The 11,937-nt window shown below is 48.2% G+C and overlaps 1 protein-coding gene across 3 annotated transcripts in view; it reads right to left on the reverse strand.

The window, feature by feature from the left end:
• The window catches only part of SYS1 (SYS1 golgi trafficking protein), a 36,139-nt gene extending 32,945 nt beyond the window's left edge, over positions 1 to 3,194 (reverse strand). Inside the window, exons 1-3 of one of the 3 annotated variants that reach the window (XR_005781959.1) lie at positions 3,005 to 3,194; positions 2,551 to 2,790; positions 1,200 to 1,267 (exon numbers count right to left, since the gene is read on the reverse strand). Coding sequence is in view for 2 of the 3 variants with exons in the window: in XM_040446944.1 (XP_040302878.1) it covers positions 1,200 to 1,267; positions 2,551 to 2,712 (230 nt within the window). In the remaining variant the exon portion in view is untranslated. The remainder of the gene's footprint in view (positions 1 to 1,199; positions 1,268 to 2,550; positions 2,791 to 3,004) is intronic. The other 2 variants (XM_040446944.1, XM_040446943.1) reach the window with 2 other exon arrangements.
• Between the last annotated feature and the right edge of the window lie 8,743 nt (positions 3,195 to 11,937).

Here is an 11,937-nt window from a genome sequence, read left to right on the forward strand (position 1 = left end):
GGAGAGGACAGCAGTGAGTTGTCACTGGGTTGTCCTGGCCTTAGATCATTTGGGGAGTAGGGACAATTAGGAGAACAGCATAGTGGTGGGAAGCAAGCAAGAGAAGCGTGAAGCGGGGGTTCCACTATTAGATGCCTAGAGAGAGCTGGCAGGTAATGCGGGGGGGAGGATCAGGCTGGGCAGAAGAAAAACCAAAGTACAAGCTTGATGAGAAATGGCGACTGTCACCCAGGGGAATCCTAGGGACTGGTGGGGACTGCAGCACCCTGAGGCACACGTGGACCATCCAAAGTGGGGACCACAGAGACCTGCAGCTGGGCAAATCCGCATGCCGGAAGGTTGGCCTGGGATCAGTCAATCTTCCCATTTTCCAAGAGAAGCCAGAAATCTGGATTTATTTTTTTAACATAAAATATCCTTTCAACTCAGTGGAAAAATGTTTTAAATGCCACTTGGGGGATGGTAAAACAGAGCGTAATCTAGGAGCCAAATTCAGGTCATAGTCAGCCCACCCGTTTTTCAGTCTCCAGTGTGAGGTTAAGAATAGTAATGTGCAAGGTACTGTTTTAAGTATTTCCCACGAATGAATTTGTTTCACCCTTAAAACTATGAAATGGGTAATATTATTCGCCTCATTTTACCAAGGAGGAGACTGGGGCTTAGATAGATCAACCTGTCCAAAGTCACGAGACTAGTGGGAAGCTGAGATTCAAAGCCAAGTAAGTCTGCCTCTACAGCCTGAGATCTTAACCATTATGCTAAACTGCCTCTCAAAGGGCAGGCAATGGTCACGGGTGACCTTAAATGTTACCCAGCCAAACCCCTCAGTGTACCAACGAGGTGCCCGAAGCCGAGAGAAGGGAAGTAACTTGGCCAATGGCACACAGACCAAGAACAGAACCGACTTCTCCTGACCCCCAGTCCCACCCCTTCCTCACCTCGTTCCACAACAGGGAAGTGATCTGAGATGGAAGCTAACCCCCAGGCGGCATGCAGAGTGATGTAAGAGCTTTCCAGCTAAGTCAAACAGCAATGGAAGGAGCCCTATAATGGAGCCAGTCCCAGAACCGGCCTTTGCCACCCACTTTAGTCCACCATGCCCCAGGAATAAGTGCCAGCCTGTCTCATGTCCAAATTGAGGAAGTTAGTTCCAGTGCTAGGACCCCCAAATGCTGGAGAGCAAAACTGGTGATACTCACCAGGTGAGGGCGTTGAGGATGAAGGACATCATGGAGAGCCGGCCTGGAGGGGTGGAAAAGCCCAGGATCTGAGGGGGAATCACAAATGGAAATATGCTGGAAAAGTGCCTTGGCTTGGCAGAGCTCGAGGCTCCAGGACCTCCCAAGGAACAATCATTCTTCCCAGAACACAAAAGAAAACAGGTCCCTGCATCTGTGTGTCAGCTTATTTCCAACAAGGTGCTTTCACAGACCTCCACTAGAGTATCTCACTGGACCCCAAACAGCAGGCGGGAAGAGACTTACAAAGGAGAAGCAAAAGTTCAGAGAAGTAACTTGCCCAAACTGATACAGTCAGTAAACTGCAAGAGTAAGGTCAACTACAGGGTTCAGTAAACTGAGACCCCACCAGCCAGACACCTAGTTTTGTAAATAAGGTCCCAGGGAAATGCTACGACACCTATTTGCTTAGTACAGATGCTGGCTGCTTTTGCACCACAATGACAGAGGTGAGTTGGTGACAAATCTCCTGTTACCTTGCCGAGGGCTACACAGAGAAGCAGCAGCAGGAGCAAAGATTCCATTCCGGATCTCCTGGCTCTGAGAGCTGTGCTCATTACCATACACCACAGCTGCCTCTCAGATGCGAAGATCTCATAGCCCTCCTTGACTATAAAGCACTTTCATCTTCCTAGGCACCTCTGGGGTCTCTGGCCTTCATAACATTTTGCTGAGCATTATTCTGCCCAGTTTCCAGAAGAGAAAACCGGCTCAGAAAGGTGAAGCAACTTGCCCAGAGTCCCACAGCTAGTGTATCTGGACCTAGATTGGACGCTAAACCTCTCTGAATCCAAAGTACAGGCTCTCTGCGTTGCAGTCCATAACCTCTCCACTACTGGTCTCATGATTTTGCAGACAGGAAAACTGAGGTTCAGAGGGGACAACACTTGGCCCACATCACACAGCTAGTAAGTGGAATTTCAACGGAGGCCTGATTCCAAAGTCTAAGCAGTTTCCATTATACCTCCGTGAATGTTCTTTTATCCACCCCCCTCTTCCGTTTGGCACCTGAGAATTTGGGGCCTAGGGAAGTGAAGTCACTTTCTCAGAGTGTCAGAGAGGAGATGCATCAGGTTGCCTGGAACGCAAAGCTGCTCCTTGACATCCAGGCCCTTTCCTTTGAATAATCTGCTTCTGTTAACAGTCACTAAATTTTATGGATAGGGCACCTGAGGCTCAGAAAGATGAGATCTCTCCCCCGGGACCACAAAGTAAGATGGTGGTCCAGCCAGGTCTGGAGCCCAGTAGTGTCGGATCACAAAGTACACCCGACGAGGCCGAGACTCCGCCCGCGCTGGCCCAGAGACCCTACCTCGGCGTCGAACATCTGGTCCAGCGAGGGACTGCTGCGCACCAGCCCGTCCACCAGCGCCAGCCACAGGCCCAGCGAGCCGTAATAGACTGTCTGCATGAGGACGATCTGCGACAGGATCAGCAACGGGTCCCACACGTAGCTGCGGAACTGGCCCGCCATGCCGGCCCGCGGGGCCCGGCCGCCACCCGGGGCCTGGGTCAGCGCCGCCGCGCCATGGGCCCCGGGCCGCCCTGGCACCTGCGAGGACACACGCCGGGCCTCAGCCGGGGAGCCGTCACCATGGCAACGCCGCCCCGCCCGGGAGGAGGGACTGGGACGGAGGGAGCGAACCCATTCCGGGAGCGGGGGTGAGGGCGGGGCGGACAGACCCATTCCCAGAGTAAGGGGAAATCCTGCCCATTCCGGCTGCTCGGGCCCCGCCCGTCCTCAGGCTTCTTCGGGGTCCACTTACCGGTGACGGACTCGAGGGTCGAAGTGTCCGAAGACGGCCCAGCCTCACCGACTGACCCCCTAAACAGTGCTGACAGACAGGACCATGGAGGAGAAGCCCTACCTGCCTAGAGAGGCAAAGATCCAGCTACAGCGGCGGAGCCGCGACCGCGTAGGAAAGAAGCGTTTCCGGGGAAGGCGGTGGAGGGGCGGGGCTGAGGTTGCGCAGGCGTAATGGACGCAATCTTCGGCCGAGCCACCTAAACTGGGTACGGGCCGCGGGGAAGCGAAGTAAGCACATGCGCAAGATGAAGAATGAAGGCGGACGGAAGTGGGGCACGTTAAGCGGTAGAGCTTGCGTGCCCTCTACAGGGGAGTCTTGAAGACAAGAGGCGCAACCAGGAGAATAGGGAGCGGGGTGGGCAAGAGCAAGGGAAAGATGTTTAGGAATTAACAAGTAGATAAGTGCTGACTCTACCTTCCCTCTCCTAGTTAAAGTCTGGGATAACTTTAAATGAACCTGCCAGGTCTTCCACACATGATTTTGCCACGGTTCCCGTTTGACAGATGAGTAAGGCTCAGAAAAGGAAAGCAAGGTACCGCCTCAAAGAGTTAGAAGACAGAGTTAGTGGCAGTCAGGATTAGAATTCACGTGCCAACATCGCAGCATTGATTTCGTGCTACTGGATTACAGCAAGGTTTGGACACGTACGAATGGGAAAGTCCCTGCCCTCTGACACAACCTAATTATTAGAAAGGCAAAGTAGTGAATGTTTTATAATGTGGGTATCAGTTTGTATTTATATGTACATATAAACTTAAACTAGAAGACAGGACAGATTCTGAAATCATAACCTAGGACCAGATTCTGACTCTGCCTTGCCTCCATGACTGCTTTCTTTCTGCCTTTTCTGAGTCCACATAGTGTAGACGGTCGGTAAATATTTGCTGAATGAGTCAAAACAGAGGAGGAATAACAGCAAATTGATGAATCACGTTCTTCCTGCCCCAGCAGATCAAAACCCCTTAACCTCATTGAGTCTGGAGCCCCCTTCTCCAGAATGGAAAGAAAGGAAGTAACCGGTTCCAGGAAAAGATTCTGGGTTTTAGAGCCAGCTCCACTAGCTGTGTGACTAGCAAGCTACTTCCTTCTTTAAACCCCAGCTTCCCTGATTATGAAATGAGGAGTTAGACAAGATTAACGTTTGCCAACATTCAATCTACCCTCCACTAATTAGTTTCCCATTAAAAAAACTTATAGAAGACTGATGTAACTGCCAATCAGAACTTCTGAACAGCATGTGATAATCATATTATCACCTTGAGTTGATACAATTCCAGACAAAAGTAAAGAAAGGTGAGACCTTATCAAGAGTAAGTATGTGATTTCCCTTATCATTAAGAAATACTGTAAACAGTTCCCTTGGACTCCAGTTTGGAAGTCATTAAGGCCCAAAGACTTCTGAGGTGCTTTCCAGCTCAACCATTCTTTTAGGTGCCTCAATTCAGATCAACAAATATATATTCAAATCCCTCCGGTCCACTGATTACTCGTGTGATCTAGTGTTCCCGAGAAAACATCTTCTGTTTATCAAGTACCTACATGATCGTGATCTTGTTTCATCCTCACAATCTGAGACAGTTGATATTATCCCTCTTTTTAAAAGTGAGGAAATGGAGGCTCAGAGAGGGGGCGTGCCTCTACGTAGGTAAGAGAGCTCATAAACTGAGCCGAGATTCAAACCCAAGACACCTCACTCCAAAACCCAGATAACGATTTCCGAAGAAAAAGATAAGAGTGAAATACGTGGTGGAGTGAGGAGGTCAGGAAAAGGGCTTAAGAAGTTTTACTTTGTTCCCGCAGGCAGCTTGGTTTCCCTTCCAAGTGCCAGAATGTTTGGCTTCTCCTGAGTCAGGCCCCCTCACGTCATAGCTCGGCTCTCTCCACCCGGCTCCTCCCACCTCCCACGGAGAGAAGGCCCTCCCTACCTACTCTCCTGAAATGGAAAATGCAGGTAGCCTGAGGTGTTAGGGCGCTGAATTGCTGGAGTCTGACGTCATTCCTGGAGCCCGGAGCTTGCCTCTGGGAAACCCCCGTGGGCCTGCGGGACAGCCTATTGCACTTTCCTTTTCACCTGTAGGAGTTCAGCTCTTGATCTCCCATCTTTCAAAACTTGGGAAATGGGGCACCATCCCGTGTCTTAATTTGGATACAACAAGGAAACCAAGAGCTGGGGAAAACCACAGTAACTCCCTTGGCCAACCTCCTTGGCCCACTTTGAGAATCTGACCACAGGAAGCCTGGAGAAGAAGAATGAACTTTGAATTCAGACCACAAAGCCTGAACTAGGGCCCCAGTGACCTGCCATGTGACCTTGGGTGAGTCCCATGCTGGGTCTTAGTATCCCAAACTACAAAATGAAAGAGGAGCATTGGACTCCAACTTCCAAATGCAATCCATGGCCTTGTGCCATCTGAATCACCTGAGGAACATATTATATTGTCAGATTTCCAGGCCTTGTTGGAAGCCAAAATCTGAATCTCTAGAAGCAGAATACAGAAATCTGGATATTTAAAGAGCTCCCCAAGTGATTCAGAGATAGCCAACATTTGGTAATTACAGAACAAAATGATCTGTAATTGACCTCAAACCAAATCCTCCTTCTAACAGAAAATTGCTCTGTGACCTTGCCGTGTCCATGACTCTCTTTAGGCCTCAAGGTTTTTTTCCATCTGTAATCTGAAGGGTTTGAACTAGAATAGCTGATCTCCAAGGGCCTTTCCCACGCTTTGTGGTTCCAAACTTATGAATGAAATTTTAAACTTTAGGTCAGAGAGTGAATGACAAACAGCCACAAGCTGGGACAAACTGTCCTCTGGGTTGAGAGAAAAGGAGTGCCTCTGGTTACTTGGTCACTTACGTCACTTCCCGCTGAACTCCCACTGTGGGTTTGCAAGGTCGACTCTTATTGGGATCACTTTCCTGATCGATCCCCATAAATCCCTTGGGAAATGTCCTCATACAGGTCTGTGGACTTTGAGCCCTGCTTGTAGTTAAATCCTGGCTCTACTACTATCTTGCTGGATGACCTTGGGAAAAGGACTTCATTTCTCTGAGTCTCAGTTAGTTTCCTTCTCTATAAAAATGGCGATGAGAATAGTACCTGTGTCATGGGCTGTCCTGAGAGTCAAATATGTGCTCACCCCACTACCGGATATGCAGTCAGCGTTATGTAAACGTTAGCAATATTAATTATTGTTATTATTTCTTCCCTTGGAATGCAGGAGTGGTAACACCTGGTCTCTCAGATTTATGGCAAAGATCTAAGTAAATGTCAGATACAGTGAGCCCGGTGCCTGGCACATAGTAGGAGCTCAGTAAATGCAGTGCCTTCTTTTCCTAATCCCACCCACCTGCAAGGTTCTCCAACTCGCTCCCTTTTTCCCTTTGCCCTTCCCTAGGCTGCCAGCTCACGTGATCCCTTTCTGGGGAATGCTTGATGAAAACACTTTAGGAGAGACAGGGGACAGGCTCGGGGACAGGTTATGCAACTCTGCGCTCACACTTTTCGGAAATTCCATGTGGGAGGTTGCATTTGGCTGCCTGTCCTCCGCATGGACTCTGGCCAGTGATTTCCCCTCTCGGGAGAGAAACTGGAGAGAAAGAACTCACCATTGTCTGTTTTCTCCTCCTGACTAAGAACCTTTTGTTACCCAGAGTGTCATCAGGGCCGTGTGTGTCTCTGCGGAACATTTGCTGAGTTACCTACTATGTGCCAGACACTTACACGATCTCATTTGATTTTTATGTAACTTCTAAAACAAACTTATAAGTTGTAGCTACAATTAATAGTCCCAGTTAACAGATGAGGAACCAGAGGCTCAGCGGAAGGACACCATTTACCCAAGGCCACACTGCCAGTGAATAGAAAAGCTGGAACACCGCCCCGGGCCAACCTGACTCTACATGCTACCTCTTCCCAATGCACAGTAGAACATGCACTTGGACATTACTGTTTACACAGGGTTTTCACCTGCATGATCTTCCTACCGTCCCAACAGCCCTAGGGAGGTAGGTATATACATTTTCCCCATTTTACAGATGAAGAAACTGAGGCTCAGAGGAAGAAGCCCACTGGTCAGTGCTTTTCTGCAAATCCTCTACGGAGGATGGATGCTGCCAGGGATTCCGGCAGGTGGCTGGGCCTCCGAGGGCATTGTTTCTCTTGCGCAAAGAACTCATTTCCAGGTGTTGGTTGCCAGGTCTAAGGTACCCTGGGAGGAAGAAGAGAAGTGAGATTTTCTGAAACAGTGGCTGCATCTCCAAGTTTTCTGACCCCCACCATGTGTGATACTCTCTGCCCCTCCCTAAAAATTATTCCTTGCGCTGACTTGAAGAATTCAGGGTTTTATTTTAAGAAGAAAAGCTGTTTTCTTCACCTTCCTTTTCATCATTCATGCATTCAATCAGTCATTTGATAAATATTCACTGACCACTTACTATGTGGTCAGCAGGAACTGAATAAAGTAAATGAAGAGAAAAACTCTGACCTCATAGACTTTATAGTCTCATGGAAGACACAGACAATAAACAAGGACAAACCAACAATCTAAAACTCAACATTAAGGGGCGCCTGGGTGGCGCAGTCGGTTAAGCGTCCGACTTCAGCCAGGTCACGATCTCGCGGTCCGTGAGTTCGAGCCCCGCGTCGGGCTCTGGGCTGATGGCTCAGAGCCTGGAGCCTGTTTCCGATTCTGTGTCTCCCTCTCTCTCTGCCCCTCCCCCGTGCATGCTCTGTCTCTCTCTGTCCCAAAAATAAATAAACGTTGAAAAAAAAAATTTTTTTTAAATAAAAAAAAATAAAATAAAATAAAATAAAACTCAACATTAAATAGTGAGAAGTGCTATGAAGGAAAATGGGGGTAAGGAGGGAGAGAACAATGGAGGAGGGAGGGTGAGAGGGATTACTTCAGAAATGGCAGTCAGCAAAGACCTCCCCAAAGAGGTGGCATTGAAGCAGAGGTGTGATGGAAGTGAAGGATGGAGCCAACTGGATATCTGGAAAGAACATTCCAGAGAGATGGAACTCAAATACAAAGCCCTGAGGCAGCAATGAGATTGGCATATTCTCCGAATAGCAAGGCCAGTGTGGCAAGAACAGGGAGCAGTGGAGGCCATGGCCATCCACTGTCGTCTGAGAACTTCCAGCTTACAATTCATTATCACCTTACAACACCCCTGGGAGCTGTGGGGAGTTGGCAGGTGGGGGAAGGTAGGAGGGATGGGAAGAGGAAAGCAGATTCATTCATTCACTCATCCAACAAATATTTATTGAGTGCTCACTACATTGTGGGCACTGGGCTGGCCTCTGGTATAAGAAACAGACATAGTCCCTCCCCTTGGGGAGCTTCTGATCAAGCAGGGGAGATACACAACAAAGCCAGAAGAAAAGAAAAGAGAAAAGAGAAAAGGAAAGAAAAAAGGAAAGAAAAGAATCATAGAAACAGAAGTTGCCAATGCTGTGAAGGAAGCAAAAGAAGTTGGGCAGAAAGAGTTTGGCCTCAGGGGAAGGTCTCTCTGAGGAAGTGGTGTGAAAGTATAGACTCGAAAGATGAGTAGAGTTACCCAGGACAAGGATGTGCCGGCAAAGGAGACCATGTTTGTAACAGCCCTGTCATCACATGAGGATTCTCCTTCATTGGGGAGGAAACAGACCGATGATGGGGGTGAACTGCCCATGTCATAAGTCAAATTGCCCGTGACGTTTGCTTTTGCTGTTTGCAAAGAGCAGATTCTGATTTCTGTGGCATCTAGAAAATAGTTGCACTATCTTCACCTTGACCAGATGGTGGGTGGAGGCTGGGCGACAGGGCCTCAAAGGGACAGGGAAAGTTGGGAAGAACAGGAGAACTCAGCTGAATGTTGGTAAAGGGGGGGGGGGGTTTCAAAGCATCCCACTCTGTATGCTGCACTCCAATCCCAGGGCTGAGGCATGTGAGTCCCATGGTGCTATCCCTCCCACAGGTAAGGGCTCAGATGATGGTCTCTGTCAAGGACGCAGAGGAAATAGGGTGTATGGAAGGAGCCCAGGGCTGGAAACCAAGGGATCTGGGTATAGATGAAGCTTTGTAACCTGGACAACTCACTTCACCTCGCTGAGCTTTATTTCCTCAACTGTAAACTGGTTGTAATAACACCAGCCCTGGCTACCCTCTGGGATGATTTGGAGTATATAAATGCAATGACTTAGATAAAATTTCAGAAGAACCGCCTAGCACTCTGTGAATGGTTGGGATTGGTATTATCTGTGCTTTTCTCTAGCTATCAGAGTAGGGGGACTGAAGGGGAAGCACAAGCTTGTATGCAGGAGTTTCTCAGGGACAAATCTCTTAATCTCTTTTCCAGCATCTTCCTCTCTGCTCCTTTGGGGACAGGACACTTCAAAATGTTTTTATGAGGAAAACAGGAATCAGAGGTATAAACTCAGTGAGACAACATAGTAAGACTGGATCAGAGAAATCTTATTTAAAGCCAGTATTAGTCAGCTGTTGCTGCATAACAACTACTCCCCCCCCCCCCCCCCCCCCCCCCCACCGATCTCAGTGCTGCAAACAGCAACAACATGTATTTCTCAGTCCTGGGTTTGAAGGTCAGCTGAGGCAGTGTTGTTACAGTTTTGTTACCATTTCTCTCTGAGGCTGTTTTCTCATCTGTAAAATAGAAGTAACACTACTAACTTTACACGGTCAAGGTGAGGGTGATGTTCAACACTTCCTTCTAACTAAAGATACTCTCTGCTCTTATAAGGTAGGATATGTTCACCCTTGAGGCCAGCTAGTAATCTAAGAAGCAAGTTTGACCTAAAAACTCTCACTCTGGGAGACAATGAAGGCCATTGGCTAAGCCAATCAGACTGACTGTCTCCCAGATTCAAACCAGAAAGAGAATAAGTCAGTCAGAGAGAGAGAGGCACCCATCCAGGAAGAAGAGACACCCTCAAATAAAGACCACACAGGCTTCAAGAGCTGGAGACAAGCTGACCAGGCCCTGGAGTCACCTCAGTTTTTGATGTCTTCCTTTCTGTATTTAGCCTTCCTATATCCTTCTAATAAGGATCAAGCCCTTCCTATATCCTTCTAATAAGGGTCAAGCCCTTTTTCCTTAAGGAGTCTGGGATGAGACTTTGCAATTGCAGGAGCTGCACATGCACAGAGAAGATGCCTGTAAAGTTGCCAGCCTAGAGCTTGGCATATAATAGATCCTTAGCCACTGGTGGCTACTGTTCACTAATCAGGGATCTGCTTAAGAGCAAGGGCAGTGTCTCATTCACTGGGAGTTTTCAAAAAGCCTCTCACATAGAAGATGTTCATCAAATGTTTACTGGATACGTGAGCAAATGAGTGAATGTCTGTGTCTAAGCCTCTAAGGACAGACATCCAAATGGCATTCATTCATTTATCTATACAGCAAACATTTACTGAACATTGACTTGTGCCAAGATCTTGGGCAAGATGCTAAGGATACATCCATGAACACGACAATGTCCCTACTCTCATGGAGCTTACATCTGGTGGGGAAAAAGACGATAAAAAAGTAAGAGGATACATACATAATGTCAGGTGGGGAAAGTGTTACAACAAAAAATAAAGCAAAGCAAGGAGAAAGTGATTGGAGGGGGCGGGACTATTTTTAGAATTCTTCACCATACCTCCAGTAGGTGCTGACTCACTGTGTGGCCCTTGGTTTGCTTGCCTTACAATGAGGGTGCTGTTGGAGCGAACGGTCCGGGAGGGCCCCTCCTTACCTAGTGTTCCCAGTTTCTGCGGTTATGCAAGGCAGTGGCTGGACATTCCACGGCCTCTGGAAACTCCAGGCTGTCATTATCGGGAACTGGAGAGAGATTTGCATGGAGTGAGGAAGACCAAAGAGGGTTGGCACCATTCTGGGAGAGACACCCCCACGCCCACTCTCTCAGCTGTTCTGAAAATAGTGACATGATTACCTGTTATTTACTCTGTGTGAGGAGCTTTTGGAGAGAAAGCTCCCCAACTCAGGACTCTTAGAGAGAGATGTCTGTGATCATAAAAATGGATATCATTTATGCACTGGGTGTTGTGCTTAAGCACCCTCCTCTCAACATGTGTGGCTTCCAAGTTACTAAAGAGAAACTGAGGCATAGAATAGTTAAGTGTCTTGTCTCCATCACACAGCCAGGATGATAGCCCAGATCTCTCTGACCCTGATGCCCATGCCCATTAATCTCCAACATAAGAGGGAAAGGGATGTTTGCCCAAGGAGACAGATGGAGTGACAGGGGTCTCAGAGGAAGGAGAGAGGAGAGCTAGAAGGAGAAGGTGAGGAGGTTTTGAGAAGCCTTCCAGGAGAGGAGGCATTTGAGCTGGGCCATTAAGGGCAGAATTAGTTGTAGTTTCTTGGGCTGGTCACCTCTGGATGCTCCAGGTATGCACTTAGCCTGGGTTACGTCCAGCCTAGGAGGCCTAAGAAAAGGGGGAGGGGCAGCTTCACCCCAGTTATAGGCCAGATCTCAGCTCCTTTTTGAGCCACCTGGTCCCTGTTGACTTCCCGAATCCCTTCTCTTTGCTTGAAAGGAAGCTGGTGGGAGGATCTGTACATGGCCCATGCCACCCCCAGACTCCTTCCACCTCAGGGGTAGAAAATGAGCAGGTGGCATAATGTAGGGCAGGCATGGACTTGGTGCCCAGTGCTTCACCTCATTTCATCCTTTCAATTGCCCCAAAGAAGTAGGTCTTGAGACACAGGTCCCCATGTCACTGAGGAGCAAAATGACTTTCAAACTTTCCTCCAACTGGCAAGTGTTGGAAACAGGATTTTAATCAAGAACTTCCAGCCCTAAAACCCTTGTGGATTGTGTTTACTTGGTTATCATTTTGTTTTGTTTTGTTTTGTTTTGTTTTGTTTTGTTTTGTTTTGTT

The sequence above is a fragment of the Herpailurus yagouaroundi genome, unplaced genomic scaffold (assembly GCF_014898765.1).
Source record: "Herpailurus yagouaroundi ecotype Mexico unplaced genomic scaffold, PumYag 196, whole genome shotgun sequence".
Taxonomy (NCBI): domain Eukaryota; kingdom Metazoa; phylum Chordata; class Mammalia; order Carnivora; family Felidae; genus Herpailurus; species Herpailurus yagouaroundi.